This window comes from Corvus cornix, chromosome 28 (assembly GCF_000738735.6).
Source record: "Corvus cornix cornix isolate S_Up_H32 chromosome 28, ASM73873v5, whole genome shotgun sequence".
NCBI lineage: Eukaryota > Metazoa > Chordata > Aves > Passeriformes > Corvidae > Corvus > Corvus cornix.
The window spans coordinates 3,074,574-3,094,357 of NC_046356.1; the positions used below are offsets into that span (position 1 = coordinate 3,074,574).

The 19,784-nt window shown below is 59.5% G+C and overlaps 2 protein-coding genes across 4 annotated transcripts; one reads left to right on the forward strand and one right to left on the reverse strand.

Moving 5' to 3' along the window:
• Positions 1 to 759: 759 nt before the first annotated feature.
• Positions 760 to 7,298, forward strand: GRIN3B (glutamate ionotropic receptor NMDA type subunit 3B). 2 transcript variants are annotated; one of them, XM_039566144.1, is made up of 10 exons: positions 760 to 1,221; positions 2,006 to 2,604; positions 3,046 to 4,090; positions 4,503 to 4,648; positions 4,850 to 4,965; positions 5,137 to 5,288; positions 5,369 to 5,533; positions 5,761 to 5,828; positions 5,958 to 6,295; positions 6,696 to 7,298. In XM_039566144.1, exons 1-9 carry the CDS (start codon positions 760 to 762, stop codon positions 6,292 to 6,294), a joined length of 3,090 nt encoding a protein of 1,029 aa, XP_039422078.1. In that variant the 3' UTR covers position 6,295; positions 6,696 to 7,298. The 2 variants fall into 2 exon arrangements, with proteins under 2 accessions (XP_039422078.1, XP_039422077.1); XM_039566143.1 differs by having other exon boundaries at positions 5,958 to 6,290.
• On the reverse strand, positions 7,230 to 19,596 carry TMEM259 (transmembrane protein 259). 2 transcript variants are annotated; one of them, XM_039566145.1, is made up of 11 exons: positions 18,971 to 19,596; positions 16,850 to 17,116; positions 16,460 to 16,571; positions 14,177 to 14,287; positions 13,159 to 13,281; positions 12,738 to 12,838; positions 11,816 to 11,873; positions 11,398 to 11,481; positions 10,771 to 10,903; positions 10,311 to 10,410; positions 7,230 to 9,654 (listed from the first exon to the last, which is right to left on the reverse strand). In XM_039566145.1, the coding sequence occupies exons 1-11, from the start codon at positions 19,193 to 19,195 to the stop codon at positions 8,860 to 8,862; spliced, it is 2,109 nt and encodes a 702-aa protein (XP_039422079.1). In that variant the 5' UTR covers positions 19,196 to 19,596; the 3' UTR covers positions 7,230 to 8,859. The 2 variants fall into 2 exon arrangements, with proteins under 2 accessions (XP_039422079.1, XP_019148704.2); XM_019293159.2 differs by having other exon boundaries at positions 16,406 to 16,571.
• Between the last annotated feature and the right edge of the window lie 188 nt (positions 19,597 to 19,784).

The following is a 19,784-nucleotide window of genomic DNA, read 5'->3' on the forward strand; positions in this document are numbered from 1 at the left end:
TCCTTCACTTTTCCTTATTAATTTAGCGTGGCTCTGGCCCCAGTTGCTGCTGTTTGTGTGCCGGTGGCGAGGACCCTTGGGCTGGATCGAGCCTCAGTTTCCCTGGTGAGGATGAGGAGGGTGACCCCGCGTCCCCTCCCCAACAGCAGAGGAAGGCTGCGCCGCTGCTGCCCTTCATTCCTTCCCCACGCAGCAGGAGGAGTCGCTCGGCCCTGGAACCGCCCCGCCTCGGGACCCCCCGATACTGAAGCTGCACCTCAGATTGCAGAGGGATAGAGGGATCGGGGTGGGGGCCTTTACCGGGATGGAAGCGGCAGTTCACGGCTCGGAGTCCGGCTCAGGCATCGACCCGAGGGGGTTTTCGTCGGGGGCTGGAGGAGGCGGATGAGGAGGAGGAAGAGGAGGAAGATCCCAGTGGTCCAGAGGCGGCCGGGGCCACCCTGGGATCGGCGGGCGCCTCTGTGCCGGGGGACCCCACGGTCGCAGCCCTCGGACGGCAGCACCGCGCGGGTGGGGGCCCCCTTTGCTGCGGGGTGCAGGGAGGGGGGACCCGCGTCGTGCGTGGGCGTGGACGGGGCGGCTGCGGGCGGATCCGGCGCTGCGTGGGCCGGGTCCGGCGGTGACCCACCGCGCACCGGGGGCTGCGGGGCCTCGGCGCTACCCTCGGGGGAGGGGGCTCCGGCGGGACCCGGCCGGTCCCTGCCCGCAGCCGGAGCCGCCGCCGGCGGAGCGCAGAGCGGCGGGGCCGGTGCGGGGCGCATGGCGGGGCTGCGGGCGCTCTGGCTGCTGGCGGCGGCGCTGGGGGCGGCGGGGGGACACCCGCATCCCTGCCTCGTCCCGGCCCCCCCCGGCCCCGGCCTCGGCCCCGGCTCCGGTCCCACCGTGCGCCTCGGGGCGCTGCTGCCACCCGCGCCCGCCCGCGCCCGGCTCCGCGCCGCGCTGGCCCGAGCCGCCGGTACCGGCCCCGGGGGGAGCCCCGGGGAGGTGACGCTGCCCCACAACCTCAGCCTGGAGGTGGTGGGGGGCGGCCCGGCGGCGCGGGACCCCGGCTCGCTGGCGCGGTGGCTGTGCGGGGCGCTGGCGGGGCGCGGCGTGGCCGCCGTCCTGGCTCTGCCCCGCTCCCGCCGGGAACTGCTCCAGCTCGACTTCCTCGCCGCCGCCCTCCAGGTCCCCTTCGTCAGCATCCTGGACACCCGCTGGCCGCTGCCTTTCCGAGCGCAGGTGAGACCCGCAGCGCCGGCACTGCACGGGGGCGCAGCTCCCGTCCCTGCTCGCCGGCTCCGTCCTCGCTCCCGTCCCGGCTCCGTCCGTGCTCCTGTCCTGATCCCCGTCCCGGATCCATACCAACTCTATGCCGATCCCGGTCTCGACTCCATACCGGCTCTGTTCCGCGGGTCCTTCTGCCGGTTTAGTCCTGCCTCCGATCCCGATCCCGATTTCCGCTCCGATTCCAGCTCCAATTCCGAATCCGTCCCAACCACGCATCCTTGCTGCATCTTGACTACCTGCGGGGTCCATCCCGGCTCTGTTTTCCCTCTGTCTTCTCTCCCACCCCGGCCCAATCCCATCCTCATTCCCACCTCCATCCTGCCTCTACCCCAGCCTCATCCCGGGCCCCATCCTGGCTCTCTCTGTCTCCCATCACAGCTCTATTCCAGCCCCCTCTTGGCCCTCATTCCAGCCCTATCCTGGCTCTATCCCAGCTCCCATCTCAGCTCTCTCCTGGCCCCTTGCCCAGCTATATCCCAGACCCAATTCCAGCTCCCACTCCAAGGTAAGTTCCCTGGTTCCTCTGGGAGCCCTGCAGCCCTCAGCCCCAGTCCCCACTCCATTCTGTCTTCAGAAGGGCTCTGGGATGTGTTCTGGCAGTGGATCCCAGACAGGAACTGGGCAGGGGATAGGCAGGGAATATGGGATGACCTCGGGGCAGGTGGGTCCAGTCTGGTGCTGCCTCTGGGCTCTTCCTGCTGGAAGGGGCACAGCCACGACCCCTGTGTGTTGGCAGAGCCCCTTCCACTTCCACATGGACCGGCAGAGCTCACTGGAGACACTGGTGGATGTGCTGGGGAGCGTCCTGCAGGCCAACGACTGGCAGGAGACCAGCCTGGTGCTCTGCCACCCCTGGGACACCGACGGCTTCCTCGACCTCTGGGCCCAACGTTCCCAGCTCTTCCTCCGCACTGTCCTGGACCTGGGCTACCTGGATGAGCCCAGGGCTACCCGCTACCTGCGGCAGCACAGGGAGCGTGTCAGGACCCTGTCCAGCCCGGTGCTGGTGCTGGGCTGTGACCTGCACCGTGCTCGGCTCGTCTTCCAGGTGGCCGAGGAGTTGGGGCTGCCACCGCAGGAATTCCACTGGATGCTGGGCTTCCCGCTCAGCGCTAGTGAGCTGCAGACCGAGGGGCTGCCCCCAGGGCTGCTGGCCTTCGGGGAGGTCAGCCGGCCACCGCTGGAGCTCTTCGTGCAGGACATGGTGGGACTGGTGTCCCAGGCCATTGCCCACGCTGCCCGCGGCCGCCCCAACCCTGCACTGCTGCAGACCACGGGCAACTGCAATGAGAGGCACCGGGCAGTTGGCGAGTCCCCAGGGCTCTTCCTTTCCGGGTAAGGGGATGCTGGGAATGCCTCTTTTCCTTCATCCCAGCTCTGTGGTATGGGGGTGCAAGGGGGAGTTCTGCCCCAGACCTGGGATGGGGTAAGGGCAGAGCCACGGGACCCCTGGGCTCAGTGCAGAGCCGTCCCCAGTGTGTGCAGCCACCACCACGGGGCTCAGCCCCCCAGGACACGGTTAGTGCTGCACAGGGGGGGATGTGTCACTTCAGATCTCCTTAACGCTGCCCGAGCACGGTCACTCTATAAATATTAATAACACTTGGCCCTGGCAGCACAGCGAGCTGCGGGGCAGCGCAGCAGGGCTGGATCCCGCTGCTCCTCCTTGACCTTGTCCCTGCCTGAGTTGGGCACATCCCGCTCCCAGCTCCCAGCTTCATCCCTTGGTCCCAGCTGACCCGGAACACCAGAGTTGTGAATCCCTTTCCTTGGCAGGTTCCTGGCTAACACATCTTTCCATGGCCAGACGGGGCTGGTGCGTGTGGAGAACACGGCACTGGTGAGGCCGGAGCAGCAGTTCCGCGTCTGGAGTCTGCGCAGGGACTCGCAGGGGGTCCCCACCTGGGTGACAGTGGGCACCTGGAGCCGCGGCAAGCTGGAGCTGGAGGAGGGCGTGTGGCAGAGCCAGCGGCAGCACAAGAGCCCCAGCGAGGCGGCCGAGGGGGCCCACACACGGCTGCGGGTGGTGACACTGGTGGAGCATCCTTTCGTCTTCACCAGGCAGGTGGATGAGGAAGGGAACTGCCCGGCCGGGCAGCTCTGCCTGGACCCTGGCACAAATGATTCGGCCGTGCTGGATGCCCTCTTTGAGAAGATTGGCAACGGCTCAGTGCCACGGGAGTACAAGAAATGCTGCTACGGGTACTGCATCGACCTGCTGGAGAAGCTGGCTGAGGACATGGCCTTTGATTTCGAGCTCTACATCGTGGGCGATGGGAAATACGGGGCCTGGAAGAACGGGCGCTGGACGGGACTGGTGGGGGACCTGCTCAGTGGCATGGCCCACATGGCCGTCACCTCCTTCAGCATCAACTCGGCACGGAGCAAAGTCATCGACTTCACCAGCCCCTTCTTCTCCACCAGCCTGGGCATCCTGGTGAGGACCAAGGACACGGCGTCGCCCATCGGGGCCTTCATGTGGCCCCTGCACTGGACCATGTGGGTGGGCATCTTCGTGGCGCTGCACATGACCGCACTCTTCCTCACCCTGTACGAGTGGAAGAGCCCCTATGGAATGACCCCCCACGGCCGCAACCGCATGAAGATCTTCTCCTACTCCTCAGCCCTCAACCTCTGCTACGCCATCCTCTTTGGGCGCACCGTCTCCAGCAAGACGCCCAAGTGCTGCACTGGCCGCTTCCTCATGAACCTCTGGGCCATCTTCTGCCTCCTGGTGCTCTCCAGCTACACGGCCAACCTGGCGGCCGTCATGGTGGGGGACAAGACCTTTGAGGAGCTCTCGGGCATCCATGACCCAAAGGTGAGCGAGTGTCCGGCTGCTTCAGATGGGCTGAGACAGGCCTGAAGTCCAGGAAAGGGGGTGAGGGGGGTCCTGTTCCTTTCTTCTGCACCTTCCTCCTTCTCTCCAGTCCCAGTCCTGCATCTTGGCCCCTCCTAAGAGTGGGGGGGGGTCTTTGAGACCCCCAGAAAGCTTTGTGTGTGTATCCCACTGGTGTTTAATCCCAGCCTCAGCTCCAGGGCAGGGGAAGGTGGGCTGATTTCACGCTGAGGCTGCTCTTGGGGAAACTCTTTCCCAAACACCCCCAAGAGTTGCTGCACCTCTGGGGCTGCCCAGACACCCTGCCTGGGGCTCAAGGCTGGGGACACATGCCCAGGGAGTGGGGACACATTCCTGGGGCCAGGGGTGCTGATGCTCTGGTGCCTCCTTCCAGCTCCATCACCCCTCACAGGGCTTCCGCTTCGGCACGGTGTGGGAGAGCAGTGCTGAGGAGTACATCAAGAAGAGCTTCCCCGAGATGCACGAGTACATGCGGCGCTACAATGCCCCCACCACTCCCGACGGCGTCACCATGCTCAAGTGAGGGGCAGGGAGAGCATGGAGGAGTGGGTCCCTGCCACCTTTTACCCCTCCCAGGGCAGCTTTTGCCCCAGCCCTGGAGCCTGTGCACCCCCCACTCCACACACACGAGCCCCCACCTCTGGGAGGGGTGTGAGGCCGGGGGGACACTGGGCAAGGGGGGAACAGCCCCTCCCTGAGTGTCCCCCCACGCTGCTGCAGGACAGAGCCCGCCAAGCTCAACGCCTTCATCATGGACAAATCACTGCTGGACTACGAGGTCTCCATCGACTCCGACTGCAAACTGCTCACTGTGGGCAAACCCTTCGCCATCGAAGGTTTGGGGAGGGCTGTGGTGGGAAGGGGGTTTCACTCTGTGTGTGTGCTCGGGCTGGGGTCATGCCCTGCCACAACCAGGGTGGGGAAGTGCCCCCTCCGTGGTGGGCACTGGGAGCTGCACCCCCCCCCATCCCAGCACTGTCCCTCTCTCCCCCCTTCACCGGGGCCAGGCTACGGCATCGGCCTCCCCCAGAACTCGCCGCTGACCTCCAACGTCTCCGAGTTCATCAGCCGCTACAAGTCCTCGGGGTTCATCGACCTCCTGCACGACAAGTGGTACAAGATGGTGCCCTGCGGCAAACGCGTCTTCGCCGTCACTGAGGTGCGGCGGCTCCTCGGCCGGGGTGGGCTCTGGGGTCTGACACCCCTCGCAGCCCGGCCCACACCCCCTGCTGCCCACAGACCCTGCAGATGGGCATCTACCACTTCTCGGGGCTGTTCGTGCTGCTGTGCATCGGGCTGAGCGGCTCCCTGCTCACCTCGCTGGGCGAGCACGTCTTCTACCGCCTCGTCCTGCCCCGCATCCGGCGCAAGAAGAAATTCAACTACTGGCTGCACACGAGCCAGGTGGGGCCAGGGGGAAGGGGCTCACACAGCACCTCAAAGACCCCTGACCCCATGTCGCTGCTCCCTCTTAAATTGCACCACCTCTGCCCTCCTCCAGCCCCGGACCACCAAGCCCCGTTTAACCCCTGAACCGTCACCTCCAGACCATCACCCTCCAATTAATTAATCCCTGGCCTGTTAACCCCAGACCATCACCCCCCAGCTCACTCCTCCCTTGTTCCCCACAGAAAATCCATCGGGCTCTGAACATGGGCACGGAGGAGCGGAAGAGCCAGCAGCTGAAGCTGGAGCAGAGGTAGAGCTGGGATTGGGAGCCTGCCCCGCTCTCCTCCTCCCCCCTGTGGACACCCAGAGTTCTGGGGGGCTGCAGAGGGACCCCACAACAGCCAGATCCCAGTTCAGCCCTTCCACCCTCCCCACACAGGTGCGAGCCCCAGCCGAGGTCGGCCCCGGCGGCAGCACAGCCCTGGAGCGCCCTGCGGAAGGAGGCACGGCGGGTGCGCTTCCAGCTGGACAAAGCCCCTCCCGAGGCTGAGGGGTCCCCGTGGCACCCCGGGAACGGGCGGCCGCTGCAGCCCCTGGACAGGGCGGCCGGTGAGAACGAGCTCCGGGAGCTGGAGGAGAAGATCCAGGAGATGCGGGAGCAGCTGCGCGCGGCGCTGCTGAGGAAGAGCGAGCTGGTGTCCGTGCTGGGCACCACCAAGGGCGGCCGGGCACTGCCCGCTCCGCTGGCCACCGAGGAAGCCCGGGAAGAGAGGTGAGGTGAGAGGCAGGGACCCCTCGAAGCACCCCAGGACAGGCTGCTCTGCCGGGGCGGGGCAGGCCACCCGCTCCTCCGGCTCAGAGAGAGTGGAAGGAAAAAGGGAGGGGGGATGTCCCGGGGCTGCCCCAACTCTGGAGCCTTTGTCTGTTCCTCCCGTCCCTCCTGCCGGCAGTGGGGGTTTGAAGGGCCTGAAGGTTCTTTTTGGGGGGTTGAATTGGGATGAGAGGTCCCCGCAGTGCCCGGACAACGCCGAGCCCCGTGCCCCGGTTCTGGTTTTACACCACGTAAATAAAGATGACGAAGGAAGACAAAGTCTGCTTTTCCTCTTTCAGCAGCATCCCAAACTCGGCTAAGCCTGGGCTAAGCATAACCCTTCCCTTTCCCTTCCCTCCTCCGCAGGCCCAGCTCAGCCCCGCCGCAGGACGGCAGCGATTAGGAAGAGGCAGAGGAGGCTCCCACATGGATGGGGCAGGAGGACAAGCGGAGACCGGAACCTCCCTCTGGAGAGGCAGCTCCAGGGTGGCAAAGCCGCAAAGAGCCACCGCAAAGCAGAACCGGAGCCTTCCTCAGGCGGAGGGTGCAGATGGAGACGCTGCACAGGGAGCGGGACAGGCTGCAGCTCAGGGCTCTGCTCCCCGCTGAGGACAAGGAATAGCTCCCCATATCCCACCACAGGCGGCTGTGGAAGGACTCGGAGCCCTGCAGCCCCTCCCCTGGTGCGGAGGCAGCCCAGCATCACTGAGCTATGGCCGGGACAGGGTTGGTGCTCGGCCCTCTGCACACTGCAAGGGGACAGATGGTGACACCCCAGGACGGCAGGAGGAGGCACCCCCAGGACTGAGCATTCACCTCGCTGCACCCCCGTGCCCCCAGGACTCCCACACGTCAGCCCAGCACAGCCATGGGCACGACATGGGGCAGCGCTGCAGGAGCTGTTAAGAGATAATATTTATTATTATATACAAACACATTTTGTACATTAATTAAATAGAATGAACTCTACTCTTCATTCATCAAATCATTTGGTTTGGTGTCCCCTCTTCCCCTCCCACCCACTCCTCTGAAAAGCCTACGGTCATTCCTGGCACTCCAGAGGCTGGGAGCCAGTTGGCCACAAGTCCCCTTCTCAGGAGTGCTGGCAGCAGCAAGATTTGACCTGCTGGTCACAGCAGGGTCTCCCCTGCCCTGGAGCAGCACCACAGCTGCCCCAGGCAAAAGGGAAAACCAAAAATGGGGCACCCAGGTGGGAAAGGCAGAGGGGTGAAGAGGGGGCTCTGAGCCCCCTCCTATTGACAAGGAAACACTGAAACGCACGGAGCCCTCCAAGGGAGATGGACTCCAGACACTGCTCAGCCATAGGGGGACAACACTGAACTCGGGGACAACTGTGCAGGGACCCAGCTGTCCCCAAGAGCTAAGTGCCCATGTGTCACCTCCTGTCCCTGCCCTGTTCCACCATGGTTCTCCCAGAGCTTCATCCCGCCTCACTCTGCTCCACCTCCCTGCACAAACACCCCTTCCAGCACATCGGGGCATGGATCTGCCCCCTCTGCAGGGGTCCACAGGCAGCACCCCCCCAGCTCAGCCTCTTGGCAGAGGGGTCAGGCTCTGCCAGCCTCACCTCCACTGCCAGGGAAATGGGGGAAAACCAGCTGAAATGTCTTGGCTTTAGTGTTTTGGTTCTTTGCTAAACCAGCTCATGCAACACTCTAAGCATGAGGAGCCACTCTCTCCTCTGGGATGGGGCTGATCCTAAACACAAACGTGTCCCACGGGAGGGACAAGGCACTGGAAAGCAGCTGCCTCATCCAGAGCAGAGCTGTGCAGGACAGAGCTGCTGCCCTTGCCCTACACCTCTCCAGACACCCACTGCAGCACGGCTGCACCCACCAAGCACCACTCATGGCTCCTGGGATGGCAGCTCCCACCCGGACACAGCACCTTCCACTCCCAACCCACCCACCACGGGAAGTCCAAGGACAGAAAAAAGGGGGCTGAACTGCAGCTTCTGCTTTGGTTGTGCCCTGGCCTGGGCAGACCTTGTGCCTGGGGGAGGCCAAAGCTCCTCCTCCCCTCAGGAGCAGGAAAGGTGACCAGGAATCGCTTCTGTGGCTCTCCCACGGGGGCTGGACACTCTCTGCCTGCTCTATCCACTCCTACTCTAACCACAAAGCTGCCACATGCGTGGCCTGTCCCAGGTCAGCTCTCACCTGGGATCAGCACCCGGACTGCAAACGCAGCTGCAGGGGCAAAGCTGGGGACTGGGGACAAGGAAAAGCCAGGGCACGAGCGGGGCAGGGTGGGAACAGGCAGCTGGCTCACCTGTGGCCTCAGAGGTGCCCCAGACTTGTGTGGGCCAAGGGACCAAACCCTCCCATCCTTCCCACAGCCCCCCATGGCTTCCCCAGGGAAGGGAGGTCACCGCAGCCCTGCTCTGTCCCAGCTGCTCTGGCTCTGCTCAGAGGGATCCATGGGTTAAGGATGATGGTGAAGTGAGAAATAGTAACAAACAAAATCCAAATGCCTTCCCGGCAGTCCAGGGCAACAGCAACAGCAATGGGGCTCAGGACAGGTTCCTGGAGCTTGGCTCTGAGCTGGGTGTTCTCTCTGCTGGTGCTGGGCAGGGGCTGCTCTCCCCTCGATCCTCAAAACCTCTGTCCTGGTCGCTGTCCCCCCCCGAGGCTGGCAGGGGCTCTGCCACGCTGCTGCTGCCCATGCAGTTCTTGCCACTGGGTTTTGCTCGGCTGTCTGAGCCCTCCAGAGCCTCAGTCTGCTTGGGAAGGGAGGGGCTGGGGCCCGCCCCCTCCTGCAGCGCAGCCCCAGCAGCTGGGGGAGGAGCATCTGCTGCGGCCACCACGGACTTTGAGGTGACCTCAATGGTGATGGAGCCCACGGCTGTCTCCGGGTGGTCGCTGCTGACCCTGATGCGGGCAACCAACCCGGAGGCCGTGGCCACCTCCTGAGGGGTCCCGTTGGCCACGGCTTCGTGCACCATGGTGGGCTCCAGGAGGGTTGTGCTCAGGTCAGACAGAAACGAGGCCTCTGTCACGATCGCGGCCGTCTCGGCCACCCAGTTCAGGTCGCTGCCCACGGAGGCGGCGGCGGCGATGACGCTGGAGGCCTCGCCGGGGGTCAGGGCGGCCGGACTGCTGCCCTCCCCAGGGGGCCCGGCGGCCAGCAGGGCTCGGCGGCCCCCGGCCTCGACTGGGGCAGCTGTGGTGTTGTTGTTGAGGTTGTCCTGCAGCGTGGTCTGGGTGCCCTGCCCGACCTGCTGGTTCTGCAGCAGCATCTCCTGGATCCGGATCTGCTGCAGGATGGCTGGCAGCTCATAGTGGTGGAAGAAGTAAATCATCGAGTGCTGGTGGAGGAAAGGGAAAGGCGTCACCCTGGGTCTGGGCCACCACATCCCAAGAAGACCAAACTTCTGGAGAATCCAGCTGCTTTGACAGCCAGAAGGTCAGCAGCAAGTTTGGAAAGATCTATCCCTTCCGCTATGACTACTGCAAGCTGCTTTATAGTTTCCCTCTGAAGACGGGCAAGAGAGAACAACCCCTCTTCCCTTTCAAAGGCTGGGAAAAGAAGGATGACAGCATTCCTCTGGCCCATCCTCTATTCCCTGTCCCCACCCTGCAGCAGGTCAACAACCAGAGACACCCAACAAGTATGCTTGATCCAGGATATTGGAGACATCAGCTTGGAGCTGGTTCTGCCAGCATCCTCACTGCACAGACCCGAACAGCTCCTCTGCAAGGCAGACCCTCCCCGGGATTTATTCCAGAAGGACAGGACAGAAATCCTTCCCAAAACCCCTGTGGCACCAAGTTATTGTCAGGCCCACAGCTAGACTGGAGGCAGCAATTCAATAATCCCCTCTTCCACAGCCTCATTCTGCTGCCCCATTTCCAAACCACACTTCATTCTATCGCTTGCAGAAATAAGGATCTCTCCTCCAACCCAGCTTGAGAGGAAGTTTGACAAACGCCCCCAAGGTGCAGCAGCCCTGCAGGGACTCACCTGGATGAAGAGCCAGGAGGTGACAAGTGCCAGGCTGCTGTACTGCCCGTTGAAGCGGTAGTGGTAGGCATAGAAGGCAAAGTGGTACAAGTAGAAGAATCTGGACAAGAAGGCAAGAAAGATCAGGAAAAATGTGAGCTCCCTTCTCCTCCCAACACCAGCCTGAGCTGGGGCACTTTGCCCAGGATGACACAGACTCATTAACAGGTAATTAGAGTTGCCTGTCTATCAGCAGTAAAAAACAAGGGGCTGGGGAAGATCAAGGTGATTCCAAGATCCAGGCCCAAACCCAAAGCAGAGAAATTGCACTTTGGACCCTGTGACGTGTGGGGCAGCTGCCAAGGAGCCACACAGATAACAGCCTTAGGAGTGGAGGCTGCTGTGCCTGAGGGTGCTGGGAAGGACTCAGAGCAGCTGGAGGAGGACAGGCAGAGGGGATGTGGCCACAGCCAGCCCTTACCTGAGCCAGTGCCTCTTGCTGGTGTTGGTGTGGCAGCAGATCGCGTCGTACTGGTCCGCCAGCCACACGATGAGGATGATGTAGAATGCGGTTGTGGTGTCATTGAAGAACTCGGACATTATGGCCTCCATACCTGGGGACAGAGGGGACATCAGCACATGGCAGGGTATGGGAAGGGGTTCTCTGTCACCTCGGAGCAGGGCTGTGACTGCACTTGCCCAGGGCAGGTAACTGGGCTCTGCTTATGGCAGCAGCTACGGCCAAGAACATTCCACCTGCAATGTCCCAGGGATCAGCTGCCTCCCGCCGTGCAGATTTCAGGGGGGGTTTTGCTGCTTTTTAAATTTAAATTGTACAAATGCAACGTGGCCACAGAGTGTGAATCTGCAACAGAGCTCCAGGGACAGACAAAGCTTTGGATTCTGGGATTTCCCAACAAACTGCTGCTTTTCCAGGGGACCCAGAAGGACAATGGAGCTCACTGTGCCATCAAATTCCAGAGCCTTCTGCCTTGTGATGAGCAGCCACAGTAACCACCTGCCGCGGCCAGCTCGGAACAGGGAATTAGACTTCCCACAGATCCCAGAGGGATGTGCTGCAGACACAAGCAGTGAGGCAAGTCCTTACCGACCAGAGCCAGGATGACAGTGAGGAGCGGAGCAGCAGGGAACGCAATGGTCATGTTCATCTCCAGCATCTGTAACAGGTCAACTGCAAGAGGGAAAACAAGCTGTGGCACAGAGAGGATGGGGGGGGTCACAAAACCTTCCACCCCACGGTACTGCCCGCTCAGTGCAGCCACATCCTCTGTCCCCAGCCAATACTTCTCAGGACAGAGAAAAGCTCTGGCAAGTGCAGTGACTGGGAGCAGGAGGATGTATTCCCTGTGCAGATTCAGGCAGGTACAATTTAGAAGCTACCCTTCTAAACTGGAACTAATGATCCTCAAGGTCCTTCCAACCCAAACCTGCTGTGACTCTACAACACCCCATGCTGGAGCAGGCACAGTGCCCAGCACAACCCAAACCCCTCAGCCAGTCCTTACCAATGAAGACAAAGATCTGATGGTGTGAGTAGCGCAGCAGCATCGAGACAGAGAGAGTCTGGAACAGGAGAGAGAAGGGGAGGCAGATTAGAGCCCCATGGATGCAGGGAGTCACACGGAATCGCACTGCGGCAGAGGCCCGGGCGAGCCAGGGCTTGCACATCCCACGTTCATTAGCTGGAGCTGTGCAGAGCCATTTCCCAAAGAGTAATTAGGGCTTCACAAACAGCAATTAATCTCTGTGCTGCTGCAGGGGAACAGACAGTAAGGGATTTGTTTGTAAAGGGACCAATCCTGAATGTTTGCGCTGTGGCCACGCCAACCCACAGAGCTGGGAGCAGGGATTCTCCCGTCCTCTATCCTGCTCCTCCCGCAGCTCCCAGCACCTCCCTGCACTCCTCAGTGCCCACAGTGTGACTGTGGACAGACCTGCCCCAGTGGGTGGGACAGCCACACACAAAGAGACAGTCACCCACAGCCACCCAAGACAACAAACATGGGGTAGTTATCGCCTGGGATCTTGTCTGATGTGTATCTGAGAACACCTCATCTCACACATCATCACTTGGTTTATCTTGATCACTCCTGGCAAATCAGTCTGGGCTGTTCTCAAAAGTCTCAGAGGACAAATGTCTGCACCCTGTGCTGACAGCTGGAGTGTACTAAGGACACTTAGAAATTAACAGCAGCTCCCTTTTGACAATGGAAACAGCACTGCATTCTAGGTCAGCTCTCCCGCTCATTTCACTGGTGGACTTTAGAAACTAAAAAAAACACCAAACCAACCAAATAAAAAAATGCCCCAGAGTAGAGCCTCATCCTCCACCAACTACACTTTGAAAGCAGATGAGAGCTCTGCTGTAGCACCAACCACTCGCTGCCCAGCACCAGGCTGGGCACTGCCCGGCTCACGGTGACTTACAAAGATGACCATGATGACAAAGGCTGCCAGGTAGGACGTCCTGGCCATCCACATGCTGACAAAGCGATAGTGCTCCCCGGACACCACATTGCGAAGGAAACCTGGAGAAAAAGCACGAACACGAGCTCAGTGTGATTAATGTGCAGACTAAGAACCAAGCTCCAGTGCCTGCTAAAGAAACAGGATTTGGAGCAAATCCTCAGGGCAGCATTCATTGTCATGCAGGGCGGTGAGGCGGGAGGAAATCACATTTCCAGACACCTCTCCCCTCCTGCCTCTCTCATTTTGTCCTTGACAATAACACAGGGAGCTGCTCCTTGCATTACAGATTAATCAATAGTCAGAAGATGATAGTCAGGCATCCACAGAGCAAACACCCACTGCTCCTAGCAGCCGCTGCTGCAACTCCTCCAGGCCTTACCTTTGTTTTCCTCGTTTTCAGCTAAAGCTTTGACACTCGACATCAGGATGTCATCGTAGCCCAGGAACTCATCCAGCAGCAGGCGGCTGAACCTGTCCCCAAAGCACTGATCCCTGGTAGGATCTAGAGAGAACACAAAAACCCTTTCACACTGTTCACACCTGGAGCCACAAAGGCACAAGGTGAAGGATACCTGTGCCAGCAGAGCTGCACCTGCATGTGGATCTGAGGCAGTAAAACCAAATTTGGCAGGACTGGGAGGGAAAGTGTCACCCCCTGACAGATCCAGCCACATTAAAGTGCTAATGGCAGTCGGGCCTTAAGGATTGTCAGGGCCATCACACTGTGCTGGCACAGACAAAAAGGGAATTTACCCTCTAGGCTCAGCCTATCTCCTGGGCTCACCCTGACTGCACAGGAAAACTGCTTAACCCCCATCCAGCTCTGCTTCAGCTTGAGTGGGAGGAAGTAACGAGCTCCACTCTGATTGATACAGAGATTCACAGGCACGAGAAGGTCTGAGGCTGTGTTCCTGACTTGGACAAGTTTTAATGGAGCAAACACCAGGAGAAGAGAACACTGTTCAGGGAAATGACCCGCTGGTGCTCACAGGGGCACAGCAGCACACACGGTGTGACAGATCTCTGAGCACTGTCCCCAACACCTGCACAGCTGCTCTGGCCACCAGGCTCAAACCCTGCTGCTCCACACTGAGCCCAGAGCTTCAGTGCCTTCAGCCAGGGAGAGAGCTCTTCCCTGGTCCATGTGGGAAAACTGTGCTGGGCATGACATCAGGGCTCACTGAACCAGGCTCCACCATTTCAGAAGGCTCCTCCTGGAAAGCTGTGACCTACTAAAGGCAGACAGGCTGCGCACAGCAGCTCTCCCGCGTGGGAAGCGAGTGCCATCGACTTCAGCAAGAGTTCCCAGAGATGGTGTGGAGGTCTCTGCACTGCAGGTACCCACCCCTACACCCACCCCTGAGCCTCCTGCCCTGCCTGGGCTGCCTCCCACTCACCAAGGGTCACCACCATGACGGGGATGCTGAGGCGCTGCCGCGTGCTCTGGGACAGGCGCAGGAAGCCGTATTCCAGAGAGTATTCCACAATGTACTCTTCCTGTGGCCACACTGGGAGAGAGACATGGGGAGACAGGGAGACTCAACACCCATATCTGCAAACAGCCACCACGAAGAAACAGCCCCTCTGGGTTCCCTCCCTCCCATCATGTTCTTGAAAAGGGAACTGGTTGCAAACGCGGGCTCCAGGCTTCCCTCAGCCAATTAAACATAAATCAATGCAAACTCTCTGGAATTGCAGCCCATTCCCTTGACATTAGTCCTTTATGTGAGACTTCTAGGAAAGCTTCAGGGCAGCAGTTCCAAGCTCTGCCCAGAACCTGCCCACATCTTTGCCTGGCAAGCCCAGAGCTGCTTGTTTTTGCTCTGTTCAATTTCTACTTCCCACGTTGTTTGGGAACCAGCAGGAAAATCCACTTTACACCTGCTGGACAGCAAGTAAGTGCTCCAGAGGCAAGAACCCTGCACTTCTCAGGGGACTGAGGTCAGTGCTGCAATTACATGTCAGAACTGAAGGCAGCAGCAATTACAGCTTTCCCAAAAACTGGTGGTGCCTGAAGTTTCCCCTTTTTTTTTTTTTTTTCTCCAAGGAAGGATCCAAAGAGATGGTTTTTTTGCTACATCATCTCTGAAAGGAAAAAACCTCCCACTAAGCCAGAGCCAAGCAATTTAATCCCTGCTCTTTCAGACTGCCAGGGTCTATCTCCAGGAGGGGGGAGGCAGCTGTCAGGCAGCTCCCGGCACCACAGCGACAGTTAAAGGGACACAAGACCTGAACAGAGCCACACCTGACCCAGCACTGACAGAGATCCCCTGATCCCCTTACTGGGCAGCAAACACAAGCTGGGCTGTTGGGTTTGTCTTTTGTTTCCATTATAAACAGCTTTAAGCTCAAAAGGAAATCAAGGGTTTAAATATCAACAAACAATTACTTCCTTTGTAGAATAAAATATTTTTTCATGGTAAAATATTCTGACTAAACATCAAATTTGGTGCATTGAGAAGACAGAAAACCTAGAAAAAACAATAAAATAGGTATTTGGGACTGACTTAAAGATGTGAATTTTGTAACTAATCTGGAAAACAGCCTGTTCTCTCCCTCTCCTTTTCTGGAACGTTTCCAACCAGGCATTCAGCAAAACAAGGGACTTCCCACCAGTGCCCCAGCCCAGCACAACGTGACTCTCCTCAGAACCCGGGCACCAGCAATAAAGGTCCTGCACCAAAAACATTTACTGCTCTCTGGTCTTAATGACCTTTAATTCAGGATTAATGAGCTCTGGATGAGCACCAAGCAAATCCACTGCAAGATCAAGGAACAGGACATTGTCCAGTCTCATCCTGCTCCATAGCCACAACCCCAGTGTATCTGCAGAGCAAAGAATTCCAGCCTTCACAGAGACAACAGTGTGGAGAAAGAGGCAAATTTTTGGCAAATTTTGTGGAAAAAGACAAAGAATCCAGGTCCCAAGTTCTATTTTAAGATAAATATTCTTTAGTAGATTGTGCACCTTAACCACTTTCCCCACTGGAATTCCATTTTAAATAATACAAAGCTACTAAATCTCCCTCTGGAGTTTACAGGGCCTGAGCAGCTTAGGTCAGGCAGGAAATGGGTGGGATAAGGCCAGGGAACATCTGAGTGGAACAGCAGCACTGTATCGCAATCCACCAAAACCCGCTTGGTGGCTTTCGGGATTAATTAACTGTAGCAAATCGGTGGCTCCAAGTGCTGGTGTTGGCTCAGCACCCAGAACACAGCCCAAACCCTGTTCATGCTTGAAGGAATGTTGCTGTCAGGGGATCCCTGTGGATTGCAGGGGACAGTGAATGGCTCAGAACAGGGGGTTCAGGCTGAGATACCCAACACCGATCATCGCAGGAACCTGCCAGGCCAAGAGCCTTCGTTCACCCGTGGTCGATCTGAAGCCTCTTGGCCTGGCAAATTTTCTAACCCAGCCTTCCCCCAACCCCCAGCATCCCCCCAGCTTCAGAGCAGAGCTCACTGAGGGTCTGCTGTTAGTACTGACACAATTAACCACAGGTAAACACATCAGGAAGACATTTAAGGTTACTGTGCAGGTGCCCCAAGGAGCCAGGAAAGGGACGTGTGGGGAGGATGATGAGGGGAGGAAGGAGGAGCACAGGTAGCAGTGAAGGTGTGATTACCTGCTCGGGCTAGCATCTCAAACTCGGACACAGTCTCCCGCAGAGGCTGCATACCTTTAGTGGCTGCGTCACTAAACGAGAACTCCTGGCTGTCGTTGTGTGGCAGCTCAGTGCTGCTCACTCGGGATGGCTTGAGGAACACCTTGGGCTCAATATCCAGCTCAAACTGTTGGAAAACCAGAGTAGGGAAAGCCACGTCAGCAGCCTCTTCACCTCTCACCTGCCATGCTCTCTCGATCCACATGAAGGCCTCCCCATGCATAAAAGGACACTTTCTCCGTCAAACCATCAGAGGCCAACGTGGGGACCCAGGAGCAGCCAAGGAATATGCTGTGTTTCCAGGAGACCGAGGGATCACACAGGGACTTCACTTCCAACCTGCACTTCTCTCCAACCCAACGCCCAGGCTTCCCTCTCCACCGTACACAGGGAGCGCGTCCTTACCTTGATGGAGCTGTTTTCAAACATATCCACAGTCATTTCTTCCTCTTCCTCCTCCTCTTCCTCAGTCGTGGACTCCACCACCATTCCTGGGAACTTCTCGACCCCACAGAACTGCAGGAAGATGGGGGCCCGGCTGGAGTTGCGCTGGATTTCCACCCGCAAGATGCCGTCGCGGGGCCACTTATCCCGCACGTGCTCCAGGCAGTTGATGGGCGAGCGGGAGAAGGCGATGTGGATGTAGGCCAGGATGAAGAGCACGAAGAGAGCCTAAAGGGCAGGAAACAAGGCAGAGACTGTCAGACCCCCTAGTTATCACCAGCTCTTCTCTGCCTGGGAAACACCAGGAGAATCTGAACAAGTAGACTGGCAAGCAGACAAGAGCTTCAGTGCTTCCCTGCATCAACAACGCAGCAGCCAGACCTCGGCAGTTCCGGCAGGGAACGCGCCAAAGGCAGCAGGAACCAACTGCTCCTTTCACGAGCCCAGAGCTGACAGTGACAGCCTTCTGAAAGCACAGGTCCTGCAACCACCAGCGTCCCCAAAACCGACCACACACAGCACTGGTGTGGGATGAGGCCACAAGGCACACTGAAGGAAATGGAAACACGTCCGTGCCTTCCAACCCTTCCCTTCTCAGCACAAAGTTTCCTGCTGAAACGTAGAGAAGCTTGCCCAGCTTTGTAAAGGTAGAATAAAGCAAACCTTAAGCAAAGCCAACCTACTCCTGGGCAGGAGGACCCAAACCCGTGCCCGATCCGTTGTCCCAAAGAACAGGTCCTGCCTCGGGATGGTTGAGCTGGCCTCTGAGGCTGAGTGCACAGAGCACCACAGCTCCTTGCCTTGCCTCAAGCCCAGGAACGGCCATAAACCACAGCAAAGCAGAGTGGACTAAAAAAACCTGTTCCCTGGAGTGCAGAGATGTCCAAATTTCAGAGCTCCGAGCATGGCTGGCACAGCGAGCAGCACTGCTGAGCTCACACCTCCCTTCCCAGCCACCCTGCGCTGCTCTGTCCTCATCAGCCCTGCTGTCCTGACCTATTTGTGATGAACAAACAGCCTGGTAAACATCACTCTGCAGAGGAGCTGCACAGGGAGACATGAGGGGAGGTAGAGCAGGGCCACCTCCCTGGTTGCAGGAGCCACAGCAGAACCAGAGGCAATCCCACAGCTCCAGATGGGAATGTGGGCTCCCACTTCCCTCCTGCTAGCAGCTGGAGAGCTGGGAGCAGGCTGCTGACCTCTGACCCTGCATGCTGCTCTCCACAGAGCCCTGAGGAAGTTTGTCCTTCTATGGGAGAGCTGTGATCAGAGGCAGAAGGAAGACAAACTGCTCCCAGCCACTCTGCCTGACCACTGCACCTTTAGCACTGTCCCTATCCTAGCCTGCCTGCTGGGATCCAGCTGTACAACTGGGAGAGGGAACAGGGATGTGAAAAACCCTAATGTTTCCGTGCAGTATGAGACAAGCTGTGCTGAATGTTTTCTTGCTGAATTGTAGCAACCCAGAGGAGTGTGCTCCTGTCGCCTGGCAAGCTGCTCTCCCCTTCTCCTTACTCTAATCTCCCATCCTGGAAGTCACGGAGCAGGATTTTACCTACAGGCAGTCACCCCTGGACACTGACACGCCCCTCTGGGAGGTCCCCATCACCCAGCAGACAGGTGGGGTCACCTCAGAGCACAGTGACACATCCCTGGCACTGCTGAAAGAAACAGGGTTAGAACAGGGCTGGGCCCTAACTGCTTCCAGAAAAGACAAGACTCCAGCAGAACTCCAACAATCCAGTATGTCATGTGGGAAATGTACCCAAAAAGTGCGATTGCTTGGAAACAGAAATTGAAACCTCTCCTGCCTCGAGCCAGCCTGCCTGCCCAGCAAGCTGGCTCAGCAATTTCCTTTTGATTTACAGATCTGGGAGAGTTCCAGAGTGCAAGGAACACCAGGACCACCATGGAGACTAATGTCTTCCTCACAGGAGGGGCCCACGGGAGCCCCAGGGACAGCTCGGAGTGTGTGGTCCAAACACAGCCTGCTACCTCTGGCGAAGGCACGACTTTTTGTGTTTCTAAGGAAATTCCTGCCCTCAGCCCGGCCGCGGGCTGGCAGGAGGAGCTGCCCCTCACCTTGAGGAGAACGAAGAACTCGAAGACGCGGCGGAAGGAGGGAGGGAAGAGGCGCGCGTAGGTCACTGCCATCTTGAAGAACAGCGCGTGGAAGAGGCGGTCGCGCACGTTGATCAGGGGGTTCTGGTTGAGGTTGGGGTTGCGGACACCCCGGTTGTTGCCGCCGGCGGCCCCGGCGTTGTTGGCCGGGTGGTGGTTGTTGGCGTTCGGCTGGTTCTCGGACATCCTGACGGCGGGGGTGGTGAGGGCTGGGCTCGAAAAGGCTGCTGTTCCTCCGCAGGGCTGGCTGGGACCGGGCGGGTTCTGCGGAGGGGCCGCGGGCGCGGGGCCGGCGCTGACTCCGTCCCCCTCCCCGGCCCCTGCCCGGCGCAGACGCTTCGGGGCGGCGGCGGGTCAGGCCCAGCGGGTCAGGCCTGAGCGCTCAGCGGGGCCCGGGAGCTGGGCGGCCGGAGCAGACACAGCAGGGACGCGGCTGCCGGGCTGTTCCCGCGGCCATGGGGGTCCCTCGGCGGGGCGGAGCGGCGCGGCGGAGCCCGGGCGCGGAGGGCGGCTCAGCTGTCCCGGCGCGGTCCCGTCCCGTCCCTCAGCACTCCGCCGCCATCTTCCTCCGCCGGCCACGGCGGCTCCGCGCGTGCGCGCGCACGCGCGCCCAGGGCACGACGGGACGGTGGAGGACACGCTCCGGACCTGCCCCGCCTCCATGCAAATGAAAGATCTCCCGCCATGCAGCGCGCGCGGCCGGCACCTCCGGGAGGCACCTCGGCCTGGAAAAGGTAAAAAAATTCGGCAAAGCAGAAAGATCCAGAATAAAAAA

What these genes read in the sequence shown, in the direction of transcription:
- GRIN3B (XM_039566143.1), top strand. Translation starts at nt 760, where the DNA reads ATGGCGGGGCTGCGGGCGCTCTGGCTGCTGGCGGCGGCGCTGGGGGCG. An exon ending in CGGGCATCCATGACCCAAAG is followed by an intron (nt 4,091 to 4,502) that starts GTGAGCGAGTGT and finishes GCCTCCTTCCAG; the next exon opens with CTCCATCACCCCTCACAGGG. An exon ending in GACGGCGTCACCATGCTCAA is followed by an intron (nt 4,649 to 4,849) that starts GTGAGGGGCAGG and finishes ACGCTGCTGCAG; the next exon opens with GACAGAGCCCGCCAAGCTCA.
- TMEM259 (XM_019293159.2), bottom strand. Translation starts at nt 19,195, where the DNA reads ATGTCCGAGAACCAGCCGAACGCCAACAACCACCACCCGGCCAACAAC. An exon ending in AGTTCTTCGTTCTCCTCAAG is followed by an intron (nt 17,117 to 18,970) that starts GTGAGGGGCAGC and finishes CCTGCCCTTTAG; the next exon opens with GCTCTCTTCGTGCTCTTCAT. An exon ending in TGAAAACGAGGAAAACAAAG is followed by an intron (nt 12,839 to 13,158) that starts GTAAGGCCTGGA and finishes CTTTTTCTCCAG; the next exon opens with GTTTCCTTCGCAATGTGGTG.